The 14,732-nt window shown below is 41.5% G+C and overlaps 1 protein-coding gene across 1 annotated transcript; it reads left to right on the top strand.

Annotated features, from left to right (window-relative positions):
- Window positions 1-4,616: 4,616 nt before the first annotated feature.
- On the top strand, window positions 4,617-14,142 carry znf710b (zinc finger protein 710b). The gene is given in 6 exon segments (XM_005447580.4): window positions 4,617-4,718; window positions 6,083-6,712; window positions 6,715-7,653; window positions 10,250-10,441; window positions 10,776-10,947; window positions 12,298-14,142. Coding segments are annotated over 6 exon segments (2,160 nt in total). The 5' UTR covers window positions 4,617-4,673; the 3' UTR covers window positions 12,480-14,142.
- The last annotated feature ends 590 nt before the right edge of the window (window positions 14,143-14,732 follow it).

Genomic DNA, 14,732 nt, shown 5'->3' with positions numbered 1-14,732 from the left:
CAAGCTAAAGAAGATAAATTCATAATTTGCACAGACAGATACCTGAGGGATACCATGTGTGACAGAGGCTGATGAAAAGCCTTATTTTTTTTTAAGTCTTGCCTTGAACAAACTTTTTATGTCAGAAAGTCTCCTTGATTCCAATATTGACCAGTTGTTGGCCAATATTGGAATGCGAAATGTAAAAAGTGGCACTGAGGTCAAAGAGGAGGAGGGTAGTAAGAAAGCAGGTTTCTGGTCTGAGGAGATCAGTAGTGTTTTTAACAAGCTGCTTCAAATGCTATGTCTAGAATGCAATTGAAATGGCTTGGGTGGGTCTGAAGATGTGATGCCTCTATGCTTTCCAAAACTTAGGAAATGGATGAAAGGCTGGAAATGGCCCTATAGTTATTAAGGTTGTTGGAGTCAGATGATGAGCATGATACTTCAAGTTCACTAAAATCTGCTATGACATTACAGCTCGTGGCTCAAATCAGTCAACAACCGCATCAGTTTCCTTCTTACTGGGTGTTTGGTTCTCTCTCTCTGTTTTTTGTGTTTTTTTTTAATTAATGAGATAAATCAATGTATAAGATTGTCAAAATATTGATGAAAATCACTATTAGTTTTTACGGTAGGAAAGGTAACGGTTTAAATACACATTGCTTTAGTAAGACCACAGCTGTATCTAGTGTAGCTACCAGTATTAACTGATTTGACAGCACTGTTATAAGTACATTTGCCAAAGTATCATATCATCGTAGTTAAGATGCATTAAAATGCTCTAACTTAAAATCAAAACGTGTGGGTTCACAGATTTGCAGCAGCAATGTGGAATTGAGATCACTGCTAGCAAATACAGCCGTGGCTCTTCAGTGGCTCTCTGACAGGCTCTGTAGGTCAAAGGCAGAGAGATCTGTCCAGTCCATGTTTGGCTCTGTCCCACCTTTGTGTCTTTTATGTGAATATAGCCAGATCCACATCAAGTCTGGATGCAGTTGAGACAGACACCTGGCAGGATACATGGGAGAAGCCACATTTGGTCAGATTTCACTTCCTGCTGCCGTTTGATTTTATCTTTAGGAAACTGCGACTGTTGCTGAACAGGAAAAAAAGCATTCATTCGTTCTTGAGAATACAGCTTGCAAAAGATGTTGGAAGATGCAGACTCTGTAACTCTTCCTCAAGTGTTTTGGCATTTCCAAATCTACATACCTTTGTGTTGTATATGTACTGCATCCTTTTTCATTTGTAAGCTTATTTGGCTTCATGGTTTGGTTTCTTATTATTTCAGGTCACAATTTCTTCTTAAGCAAGTCTCCCTGCCTCTGACCATCTTGCTTTTAAATGCTTGAACTCTGAACAGGGCCCAAGAGAGTAGGAGTTCTAGCTGAAGCAGAAGTCACACCCCTCTGCATTTTGTAAAATTGCATTCAGAAATCATCCATTTAGTTTGTTCTTCATAGAAAAATGTATCTCTAATACTTTTCTTTGCATATGTAAATTCAAAGTCAAGCAATTTTAAAGTAACTGTTAAGTTTAAATGAGCAACACAATCTTGTATTAATTTTTACTGCGGAAAAAGTATGCAAAATTTTACATAAAGACTAGACTATATGTCATGATGCTCTGTGCTTGACTTGCATGACTGACAGGAAGTGTGCTGTAGCGTGACCAAAGGGAAAGTTAACTATTTTTGGACAGTTTTATTTGGTAAATAAAAGCATGAAAATCAGTGAGGCTCAAAGTAGAGGCATCGTAATACCTGCTCATTGAAATTTAAGATTATTCTAAAACAGAAATTGAACTTAAGGTAGGGCATGAATAGTATTAAATCAGCTTATTATGGTAGCATATGAAAAAGCATAAACATACTTGAAGTATATCCACACAATATAACTTTTGTAGTCTACTCAAACAAGGGATAAGGGAAACAAAAATATGGGAAATGATGGATCGTCTGTAACTATTTCTTGTGGACTTTTATGTTCTTGAGTACCGGTAATCACAGAAGTGTTGAATTTGTTAAATTACAGAAAATTGTGGGGAGATTTGTTCCCAGTTCCTTTAGAGTCCAAGGTGACATTTTGCAGAGAACCAAAATATACTGATTTTTATCAGGAACATTTTGGATGTAGTCTTGTTTCTGATTAATATCGTCTTGATTGCCTAATCAGTTAATAAATTAATCAAACCTAATATGTTGGGTTTTTTTTTTTTTTTTTTTTTTTTTTTTAAATTTTGCATATTTGTGTCTTCATTAGAGCCTGACTGATATTTTGGTCCCCTGATATTATCAGCTGATATTGGCCTATTATACAGTATATACACTAGCCAGCCACTTCATTAGGTACAGCTTGATAGTACCAGGTTTTACTGTCAGAACTGCCATAATTCAACATGGTGCTGGAAACATTCCTCAGAGATTTTGGTCCAAACTGACATCATAGTGTCACACAATTGCTGCAGATTTGTCTGCTGCACATCCATGACAGCAATCTCCCATTCCACCACATCCCAAAGGTGCTCTGTTGGATTGAGATCTGGTAACTGTGGAGACCATTTAAGTACAGTGAACATATTCTCATATTCAAGAAACAAGTTTGAGATATTTTGAGATGATTTGATCTTTGTGACACGTCATGTTATCCTGCTGGAAACAGCCATCAGAAGATGTGTGGTGGTCATAAAGGGATGGACATGGTAACACTACTCCCTAATAAGGTTTAAATGATGATCGTTAGTAATAAGGGGCCCAAAGTGTATCAAAAAATATCCCCCACACCTTCACATCACCTGGCCTGAACTGTTGATGCAGGGCAGGATGGATCTGTGCTGTAAATAGTGTTGGCTGATAGTTCAATCATTATCTGAACCAAAAAATCCAGTATTGGTCAGGCATCAGAATTTATATCCAAGCTAAACTACAGGCATGAGAAAGGGTAACCCTTTTGGTTTTCATAGAAAACACACTAGCTGTACTTGGAGTGAACTCAGATCGTCTCTGTAGATGTGTTCTGCAACAGGGGGGTGATGTGCGATTGATCTGATTGAAGGAAAGAGTGTCACTTTTTATGGAAATGAATGTTGTGTGCCCACAGTATGTTTTAGAGCAAACACTGCTTTGGCTCAAACACTCATTAATAATGTCTTCCAGTGTCTACAATTACAGTCATCTGTTGATTTATTTTTGGCAGCATCCACTGACTCACTCAGGAGAATTTTGCATATTTTAAAATTTAAATAAATTCTTGGAAAAATGATTAAGTGATTGACAGACCCGTTTGTGTCTGTGATCAGAGTTTGATTGACAAAAACAGTGAGGTTGGTACCTTAGGTCCACTGTTTTAGCCCAGTACATGAATCGGTAAAATAACAGATTGGTTGATAATAACACTTATGGTTTTTTGAATCCTCAGTCTTTGTGGACTAATACACCAGTACAAAGTATTTCCTGCAAAGTGCATACAAGACACTATGTTGAATGTAGGTTTTTATATGTCTGTCGCCCTTTTTCTCATTTCGCTCCATAATTTGCAGCTTTCGCGTTGTCTCGCTTTCATCATCGGCAGGATATGCATGACCTTTGTGGACCGTGAGGCCACCGTCTCGCCGCTCAACATCTATCTGATCTCTCCACGCATCCCATTTCACTGGAGGTGCGGTGGTCGTCAGATGACGTGAAAAGAGATGAAAGTTCTTCACACTTGAACTTTGACGTTTCCTCAGGCATCAATCAGCAGCTCATTTTGTGTGTGTGCGTGTGTGTGATCCATGGGACTGTTTGATGCATCATTTCAAGCAGAATAATATCTCCGTGCTATTCTTTTACTTGCAATTTATCTTTTTCTTTCCCTCCTTCGTTCATTGCTTCTTTTTCTTTTACCGCATTCTGCTCCCATCCCCCCCGTCTCTTTTCTTTTTCTCTCTCTCTTTCTGTCTCCCCCCTCCCCTCTCTTTTCCTTGAGTATTCTTTCCTTTCAGTCTCTCCTCCTCCCCCCCCATCCATTTGCTCATCTCCTTGTCAGTCACCTTCCATCTCTTTCTTTTTCTCACCGTCTCTCTTCTTTCTCCTCTCTCATGTAACATGCTCGCATCCGAGAGTGTGCACGAAACAATCTTCCAACACTTTCCCGTACTCGTAAACCTCACTTGATCAATGAGAGAGTGAAAAGATACAGAGGGGAAGGCGCAGGGATGCATGGATGAAACACAGAGAAGAACTCAGCAGCAGATACAGGAAGAGAGACAGACAGGGATGTGCAGAAACAAAGATGAAGAATGACACACACAGAAAGAAGAAAGGAGGGCGAGCTGCTTTGGCGGAGCCATAATTTCAGACAGATATGATGCTGATTTTGTTTTTGTTGTTGGTGTGTGCGTCTTGTGACTTTGAGGTGACTTAACCTATTGATTACTGGACTGTCAAGGAACCTTGTGCATAAATGCTGCGCCTGTGTATGTGTGTGTTTTTTAAACCTAGTGGCCACACGTGCTCATTTGGCTGCAAGAATATTTGGTTTGTTTAGTGTCTGCTCTGTGTTTGCGCTGGTGCGACCAGACTCTCTACCGAAACTGTGCTGAAGACGAAAGAGAAGGAGGCGGAGGGTAGCGTTAGCCCCGCCTCCTCACATCCCTCACGTATAAATAGGAGGCAAACATAGCCTATTCTCACTCAACACTAGCACTGAAGAATGAGATCCTTGAAGCACCTGAAACCTCACAGCAGGAGGAGCGTGGTGAGTTCACGGGCTCTCGCTCGTAGCATGTTAAGTGGTAGTTTGCTGAGGTGGTGGGCAATGTGGGTTTGATCCCAGCAAAGCTGAAATAATACAGATAGAAAACTGCCTTCAGAGATGCTTTGATTATATCTGGTTTTCTTTTGTTTGCAAAGTTCCTTTCTGTGGAGTCTTGTTATTCTAAATGAAGAGCTGCCACTTGCATTAACTTATCACCATCTCTGTTTGAGCTTTTTTTTCCTAAACTCTTCTTCGGTGTCATCTTTTTGTCTTCTTCACTTTTTGTTTTTATCTTTCATTGAGTGTCTGGCTTTCATTTTGGCATTTTCCTTTCTCCTTCTGTCTCCTGGTTGCTCACTGCCTCTCCCTCCCTCCCTTTCCCTCTGTCTCTACATGTCTTTCTTTTTCTTTCTTCCTCTTGCTCTCTTTTGCCTGCTGCCTCACACTCACCCTCTCACTCTTTCACTCAGCCCTCTCCTCCTCCCCCTCCCTCTCTTATGTGTGTGTCTCTCTCAGCCTTCCTCCTTCCCTCCTGCCCACCCCCCCTTCTCCTTATCTCTCCTTCACTCTCCCTTTACCTTACATTTTCTCCTTTTTTTTTTCTTTTTTTCTCTCCCTCCTCCCTTTCACTAGACTCTTGCATGCTCTAAGCTCTCACTCGCTCACTCTTTTTCCTGCTTCTCTCCCTCCCTCCATCTCTGTCTCTGCTTCTCCTGTTCTCTCTCTGCTCTCCAGTGTTTTTGTCTTCTCTCGTGCTTTTCCATTCTTTTTTTTTCATTTCTTAATCTTGCTCAGTTTTCATTCTCTCTTGCACTTGAATGTGTGTGTTTGTGTGGAGATCAGTAGGCCATCTAATCCCCCACCACACACACACGCGCACACACACATCATGCATGGTTAGCACGTTGGATTAGGATGCTGTCTTTCATAGTTCCTGTCTCTCCAGATCTGAAGGTTTGTTTTTGGACACTGTTCATTCAGGTTGACTACTTGTACTAGGAAGAGTGATTTGGGAATAGATTTGTCTCAGTGGGAGGAAATGTTGTCTGCTTTTGCGCATCCTTTCTAGTGATGTAATAAACAGCTCCTGAAAATCAAAATTGTTCTCTTACTTTTTTCCCCTCTCTGTCAGCAATAAGCTCAAAGAATCTGATCAGATGAGTCTCACCACCTTTTTTTTTTCAGTAGCTCATTTTTAATGGAGTGGAGGATGGTGCAGAGTAGTTCACATTGAAAACATAACTTCCTGCCTTTATAAATATTTACACTGAGTTTGATTTTTGTTCCCCCTCTATAACACTTGGCAATAAAAAACATTTAAATTCTGATCTCTTTACAAACGGTTTGTCTCTTTCCTGTTCCAGGAGGAGGCGAGCCGGCGCCTGGGTAGATGTGAGCCCAAGGTAATGGCCAGGCTGGTGGACATAGGCACACAGACAGATCCAGTAGTTGTGCTGTCCTTGGCCCAGGCCGCCGTGCTAGGTCTCATCTCCCAGAATGAAGTGTTCGGAGCTACCATTGCACCAAATGGCTTCTACACTGGTGAACCAAAAGAGTCCCCTGCACCCCCAGTAGACGGAGTTGACTACGAGTACGCAGACCAACTTATCGGCGCCAACGGAGATTATCTTGGAGAAAACTTGGGAGAAGACGGCCAGATGCAACCAAGCTGCAGCCAGCGGAGGTGGCAGCAGGGGCCGCCTCAACATCCGGATGGGAAAATGGTGGTCCCTGATCGTCATGGCCTTCAAGCCGGTGACATGTCCTCTTCCCACGTGAAAGGGGAAGGGATGAACTCTGGAATGTCCTCCTGTGTCCACATGCTGAACAATATGGCTCCCAGAGGTGGTCTAGTTCAAGTAGATCCAGCCACCCTGAGAGGCACCAACAAGAACTGTGCAGAATGTGAGCGGGAAGCTACAAACCAGCAGCAAGCCAACACACATGTCCACCCTCCTCCCCCCAGGTGGCCCACAGGGGACCGGAGCAGGGCCACAGAGGACTGCAGGGCCAGCGCCCGATGGGGGGTCACGGTCGAGGTGGTAGAGAGGATGAAGAAGAGGTAGAACACCAGGGGAACACAATGATGAAACCCACACAGCAGGAGGAAGCTATCAGCAGCTACTTCCAGACCAGTGAAGTGGGAAGCTACGATTCTACAGAGATGGGAATGGGGGGCGAGTATGAAGACAGCAGCCAGAGTATGATGTGGACAGACGGGAGTGCAGCAGGGCAGCATCCCCAGCCTCCACACCCCCAACCTCCACGTAGACACGGTGGCCGAAGAGTAGACCGGCTAGATATCAACATCCAGATTGATGAATCTTACTGCGTAGACGTGGGAGACGGTTTGAAACGCTGGAAGTGTCGCATGTGTGATAAATCCTACACCTCTAAGTATAACCTGGTCACACACATCCTTGGCCACAACGGCATCAAACCGCATGCCTGTCCACATTGCGGAAAGCTTTTCAAGCAGCCGAGTCACCTCCAAACCCATCTGCTAACCCACCAAGGTACGCGGCCTCACAAGTGCACAGTCTGCAAGAAGGGCTTCACCCAGACCAGTCACCTGAAGCGACACATGCTGCAACACACCGACGTAAAGCCCTACAGCTGCCGCTTCTGCCGCCGTGGCTTCGCCTATCCCAGCGAACTGCGAGCGCACGAGGTGAAGCACGAACGAGGCCGCTGCCATGTGTGCTCACAATGTGGCATGGAGTTCCCCACCTATGCTCACCTCAAACGCCACCAGACCAGCCACCAGGGCCCCCACACCTTCCAGTGCACCGAGTGTAATAAGTCTTTCGCCTACCGTAGCCAGCTGCAGAACCACCTCCTGAAGCACCAGAGCCCGAGGCCTTACACCTGCTCCCAGTGTGGCCTGGAGTTTGTGCAACTTCACCACCTACGTCAGCACTCGCTCACCCATAAGGTATCTGACTGCTCAAGTTGCACACATGCTGTAAACGTTACCTGGAGATCAGTATTTTTTTCTTTTGGCTTGTACAAAAATATTGAATGCTTTGGTTCTCTTTTTTTAATAGAGAGTCAAAGCAAACGAACAAAAAAAAGATAATTTGCATCTGCAGTTCATATATAATTCACCTTAAGCCTTGGGTGTAGTTAACAGATACGAGCATCCACCTATCTGGCATCCTTTGTTGTCTTTGTCAGATTCATGTTGTTACAAAAACGTATGATTTTTTTTAAGGTCAAAATAGAATCAACGTATCTCAGTCTAATATAAGGAATTTAGCACCTGGATTTAGTATGCATATAAAGAATAACAGCTGGTAGAGGCTCGAGCCCCCACCTGCAACCATGAATTGGATAAATGCAGGAAAAAAGACTATTCCATCAACAGGGTAATGTTAGACTTTTCTGTGTGTTTTTTTTTTTTTGTTTTTTTGTTTTTTTGTTTTTTTTTCTCCATTCATTTGAAATTTTTATTAATGTAGTGCCAACAAGTCATGATGAGGAAATGTATTTTTCTTTCTTATATTGAGTCACTTTAAGTAGTTGATTGCCCAGTGAATAGAATAAGCTCCAGGTGGGTCATAGAAACAAAAAGAATATTGAGTTTCTAGCCTTGAATAATTTTTTTAATGGCAACAAAACCAAGTCTGAGTTATTAAACAAATAGTATCAATTCTCATGTAAAATATGTTTTTGTTGATGCCATATTCCCTGTGCAAATGCTGAGAAATCTTTGCAAAGGCTTCATCAGCAGTTAGAGACACAGTACTTAATCAAAATGATGAAAAATCAAAGGAAATTAGAAGCATAGTAGAATTATCTGGCAAATGTTGCATTTTTGCAAAGATCTTCAATCTCCTTGTCACGCTTTTCAACCCTTGCTGTTTCCCACACTTTCACACAGGTGAGGAAGAGAGAGATGAGGATGCTTCGGATTGCCTTTTGCCTGTATTTGTGATCATTCTTGGTTTATTCTAAAATCAGTTTCCTTTTGAAGAAGACTTTTTTTTCCGCCCCAACTTTTAGTCATGCTAATGGGTGAAGGAATAGAAGATAGCTGACAGATAGAAATCCCACACAGTGACAAATGAAAATGCTGTGTTGCTAGGGATGGGCTCAAATGTGCTTTCTACTGGGGGAACAAAACTCCAAAGCCACGTTCATCATCAAACTGGAAGTGATGAGAGCAGTGAATGTTCTCAGTGGAGAGAGAATATTCTCTTTTGTGGCTTGTGTTTGAGCTGGTTGTCTGTTCACTGCTCCCCCTGGTGGATAACGGCATCTCAACCCATTTGCTGTGCAGACAGTGGGCGGACGGACAGTCTGCCAGATTTGTCTGCTTATACAAACACTGTCTCTCGACCCACTAGTGTCCCGTAATACATATTTGTTCCTCGCAATAGCCTTGAATCCGCTCATTCAGTCGCAGGTTTTGTCTACTAACACTGACTGCAGAGTGGAGTGCAGGAGGCAGCAGCACATTCATTGAGACAGGCCTCAAGGCCTTAGATGACAGTTGTCTGCTCCTGTGACCCACTGCATGTGTTTGAGAACGTTACAGCAGCTGAATAAAGATGATACAAAGGGCCTTTTTCCTGTATTCTAGTGATCTCCTTTGGTACACCTAAAATGGCTGCCATAGATTTTGATATGGTTGGAGGAATGAGCAATAACTTGCAGGCAGGATTAAAATATTGCCCTGACATTGTATGCAGGATGATGACTCTTTAGCCACCCTGTTTTACATGAGTGCCATACACTTGCTGTTGTTTTTGTAGCTGAAGTTGTATAATTTAGTTATAGTAGAGCTTATTAATTCAGCTCTTTTATATATTTTTACTTAAGTGGATGTTTGCATGAGGTCAGCGTATGCACAGGTAATCCTTGTGAGTCAAACTCAGGCTAAATGTTGTTTCAGACAGATACTCTTGGATCTGTATCGGTGAGAGCCGATACCTTTAGTTAGGTCATCTTAAGCACACAGCTCTGTCTGTGAGCACCAAAGCCCCGCCCACCTCCTCTGTGACCCTTCTGTTTACAAGGGCCAGCAAATCGGAAGAAGCGGCTTGTTTCAGACGCTGGCTATCAGCACCAAAGTCCAGCATGGGATAAATTTAAATAGTTTTGTATTGTGACACATGCAAATCTATTTTATTATAGTCCAAGAATAAGATTATTAAGCTGGAATAGCATAGGAGCATGATAGGTTCTGTCTCAGCCACATTAACCTTTTTTTTGTCTTTAGCTGATATTAAAAGTGTTAAAAAATATGCTGACTGCTCAGTAATTTTTCTTTCCTTTGGTAAAAAATGTAAGGAAATTTAGGCACAATGCCGATTTAAAGATAGCCTGGAATGTGAAACTCATACTGAATCTAAAAATATGTGTCTGCGTGCTCAGGTTTGGGTGACTTGGAAGAGCAGTGCGGTTTTAGACCCCACACGTTCAAATTAATCAGTAAATCTGCCAACGTCTCACACTCTTGGAAGCAAACAGAACAGCCATTGCTGTATTTGACTGATGGACCTTTGTCTTCTCTTTGCACTCTGCAGGGAATGAAAGGCCACAAGTGTGACGTGTGTTCCCGAGAGTTCACCCTGTCTGCCAACCTGAAGAGGCATATGCTCATCCACAACAGTGTCAGACCCTTCCAGTGTCACGTTTGCTTCAAGAGCTTCATCCAGAAACAGACCCTCAAGACCCACATGATCGTCCACCTGCCCGTGAAGCCATTCAAATGCAAGGTGTGTATTTTAACTCCAGACTGATAGCAGAGTGTGCAGGGCTGTTTAATTAACTGGCGTGAAATTAGTTGTGATGATGCATTTTTAGTTTCTATCGATTTAATTTAACGTAATAGGATTATGGGGGAGAAGAGAGTGCTCCTAGAAAGCATCTCATAAGCGTCTTATAACCTGATATCAGTACGTTTTCTAAAATTAAATGAGAAGAAAATCCCAGACACGAGAGGCCACTATCGCCAGGCAGGATGCTTTTATCACATCTGGTATGTATTTTTTTTCTGTTTATATCGGTGCACCTAAATTAGTGGGGGGTTTTTAAAATATTTTTTTCCAGGTTTGTGGCAAGTCTTTCAACCGAATGTATAACCTTCTGGGTCACATGCACCTCCATGCTGGCAGTAAGCCCTTCAAGTGTCCTTACTGCACCAGTAAGTTCAACCTGAAAGGAAACCTCAGCAGGCACATGAAGGTCAAACACGGCATGGATGTCTCACCTGAAGGACAAGGTTAGGCTCACTTTTTTAAACATTAATATCAACCTTACTTTCTGTCATATCCATCTCTTTCACAGTAAATGCATCCTTATATTAGAAATGGCCAAACTTTCATATATCATAGAACAACAAAAATGTTGCACCTTTTTACAGTTATTTTTGCAGCTAATATTGGACAGATAAGCACATTAGCCAGGTGTTTTATACTGTTTCAAAAGTGGATGTTTGCAGAAGGTTCAGATGATGACATCAGTGCATGTACAAGTAATCCCATATGAGCCAAAGCTCAGGCTTCGTACAGCTCCCAGTGCTGTTCCAAACAGTCTTTTTCCTACTCTTGAATCTGTGTCAGTGAGAGCAGATATCCCTAAAATGGTCATCTCAGGCACACAGCTGTGGCTGTGAGCACTTAAGTCCCACACACTTCCTGTTCAGACCTTCTGTTTGCATCAGGCCACAAGTCAGAGGAAAGTTGCCTAAAAGCAAGAAGATCTAAAAACCCTCGTTTCAAATGCAGGGGGACACCAAAGCCCAGTATAAGATAAATGAGGATTATTTTAAACTATGAATCCAAAGAAGAAGTAGAAATATGGAGCTGGAAGTGAGCTTTATGCATTCTATCCATCTGTCCAACCACCTATTAATCTTCCATTTATACAAAGTCAGCTCATGGGGGCAGCAGGTTAAGCAGGCATTTTAAATGTCCTTCTCCCTAGCAACACTTTCCAGTTCCTCTCGGCGGGTCCTGAGTCGTTCCCAAGCCAAATGAGGTATATAATTTCTCCACTGAGTTCTGGGTCTACCCTGGGATCTCTTCCCAGTTGGATGAGACCAAGAAACCTCCAGTGGCTCATTTAATACTTCCTCCACATTCTGTCTCTAAGGTTAGGGAAGCTCGTTATGGCCGCATGTATTTGCAACTTTATTTGGTCATCAGCCAGATCATGACCATAGGAGAGGGTCAGAACATGGACTGACCGGTTCAGTCTAAACAGTTAACTTTTGGCCCAACTCTCTCTTCACCATGACAGTTGGGTATAATTCCTGCATTACCGGTGTCACCATACTAATCCAGTGGTCAAACTCACACTATGCCCATTTTGTTTTTCTTCTTTTTGCTGTAGACATGTATTATTTGACACATTTCTACTTGTTTTGAGGATAAGACATAAGATTAATTCACTGATGCAATACGTTTGCAAGGTTGAAATCATTACACCGTCCAAGATTAGCTCAAAAGTGCTAAAAATCTCACTTTTCAAATAGGTGGGAGTTGGCTGGATGAGCATCAGGCCATGTACTTAATGTTCTTTCCATATGTTGCCAGGCCAATGTCAGTCAATGCCTTTTTGTATTTTCCAGAAGTTCTTCCAGAAATGGAAAGCCAGGGGGAATATGAAGGACAGAACTTCACCTTTACAGCACCGGACAGTTTGGACAATGGTGGCTCCCAAAACCTCACTAAACTCACTACAGCAAACATGGAGGACATGGAGGAGTATTACAATTTTGGAAAGGATACAAGCAGCTACACTACACCTTGAGTGGTGATGGACCAGAAAACTTTATTCTTTTCTTCTTCTTTTTTTTGTTTTTGAAGGCAGAAGGAAATTAAAGAATTGTTGTTGAGACTTTGGGAGACTCTGGGAAAAGGGGTTTTCATTTAGTTTTGGCCTCCTTCCAGAAGCGCCAGACTTGGCGGACTATGATGGGAGGCCAGGGAGGAGGAGGAGCGCTTCAAAGGAGACGTTTCAACTCTGTTGCTTATAACCGAGACACTGAAACAGTTGACACGGTGTGAAGCTCTTCTTTTGGGATTACTACGCTTACCGACTCAGACTCTCACTGGTGGACAGTGAAATCTGTATGTTGTGTGTATGTATCAGTTATTTGAAGAGAAAAAAAAAAGAAGAAAAAAGTTGCAGTTGCAGAGCCATTGGTTACATTTAATGTGATAGAAATTTGTTTGCCATTTTTGTCATTCACAACCAATGTATACCCTCATATTTTTGACTGAAAGTGCCAGCAAGAGACATTTTGCAACTAAGCTTCCACAGTGTCAGCTATTTACTCACTGTATATCAAAGTTTTGATACATAGTCACTACATATTCATAGGTTTGAATGCTCTTAGTTAACAACTCCTAATTGTAGTTGCCCGTTACTGCCTAGTCCTCATTTGAAAGTTCAGACAGGTCTATCTTTCAGTGCATTTGTACTTTTTGCACAGGACATTGTAGCCTTTTTTTTTTTTTTTTTTTTTTAAATCTTAGTAGGGCACCGACTACCAAAGTTGCTACTGTCTCATGTCGGCTACAACCAGAAAACAAAACTGCCGGCATGTAAAGCCCTCTCACTGTACAAATGATTCTGCAACATGCAGTGTGTTTACCCATCTTTTTTGTTTCACATGGATTAGCTTTACATTAATAATCTATCCCGTGTAGTGAATATACTGCTCTAGGTTTTGAATTACTGAGTGAACAGAACAAAAAGCACTTTTTCATCGAAACCTGTCAATTTTTTCTGTGAAGGCGGTCTTCAGTAAGAGTGAATTCATTTGCCTCAAGGAAGAAGAGCTGGGGATGGAAGATAAAATCTTCCGACCCCTTATAAAGGCAATATTATTAAACACAGTTATGCTTTTTCAATCTTGTTTTGTTTTGTTTTTTCTAAACTGCTGTTTACCTAAAATGGATATTTCATGGTTGTCAGTTCAAATACGAGTTGCAGAATGAGCAGTTTGAGCAGAGAATCAGCAGTTTGGGTTTTTATTTGTTGTTTGTAGTTTCAGCACTCTTAAATCCAGGGCTGGGTCCACTTTACTTTTAATTCAATTTATTCAGAAATATTTTCCCCATCATGGGGAAAGTAGCATGAAAAACAAGAGATTTAAAAAAACAAACAAACAAACAAAAAAAAAAACGAACCTGTGAATTTGAAAGATGAACATAAATTATTTGGAAGACGTGTTTGCTTAGATTTTGAAATGATTGAATTAAAAGTGGACTGACACTGGTCCTGCCACTCAGAAATTCTGTTTAGGGGAAGATGGATAACTCCCCCTGTCCTGCCATGCAGGTCAGCCTTGATATGCACACTAAGCCAGAGGAATGGTCTACTAGTTCTTTTTTTGAGATGAGAAATATTAAACTGAGACCTCATGGAAATTGACCATGAATTATTTAATAAAGGTTCTCTAGTTTAAGCGATTAAGACTGGTGTTTTAATCCATCACTATCTGAGGGATAATCCTTATGATCTTTTAGTGATACACTCACTTTTCCTGTACGACCTCAACTAATTTGACATTGTTTTACCATTATATCTTATACCAACATTTAGTTGGATTGCCACGAAAGTTGGTACACGATACATTTTGGGTCAATATTATTGTGATTTGTTGCTGAAGAACAAGCAAATTTGAATATTGATGGAGCATTTTAATTTTCTTGGTCTGCTGCATGGATGCTTTTGGCTTGGTACCAGAGAGCACATTTTGGGTTAAACCTGAAGTCTTTAACTCCCAGTAGAGCTTATGGACTGGTCAGCTGCTTCATGGGTGCCTTAAACTTCCATAAGAGCAAGATTGAGCAATTTTGCTCAGAGATATAGCTCTTTTATTGCTGACGATGAAGTTAAGTTTTGGGGGTTTTCTTTGATCAAGAATTGTGTTAATTTTCTTTCTTTCTGCCTTTTAACAATTGGGGCAGAAAGAGCAAGAATCTACCATATTTTCTGAATAGTGTTTAGATCTGTTAATGTCTGACCACACTTTAAATACCAAAAATATTTTTG

Source organism: Oreochromis niloticus, linkage group LG1 (genome assembly GCF_001858045.2).
Source record: "Oreochromis niloticus isolate F11D_XX linkage group LG1, O_niloticus_UMD_NMBU, whole genome shotgun sequence".
NCBI lineage: Eukaryota > Metazoa > Chordata > Actinopteri > Cichliformes > Cichlidae > Oreochromis > Oreochromis niloticus.
Note: the sequence above shows the minus strand (reverse complement) of the source record. Positions and strands in the feature narration are given on the sequence as shown.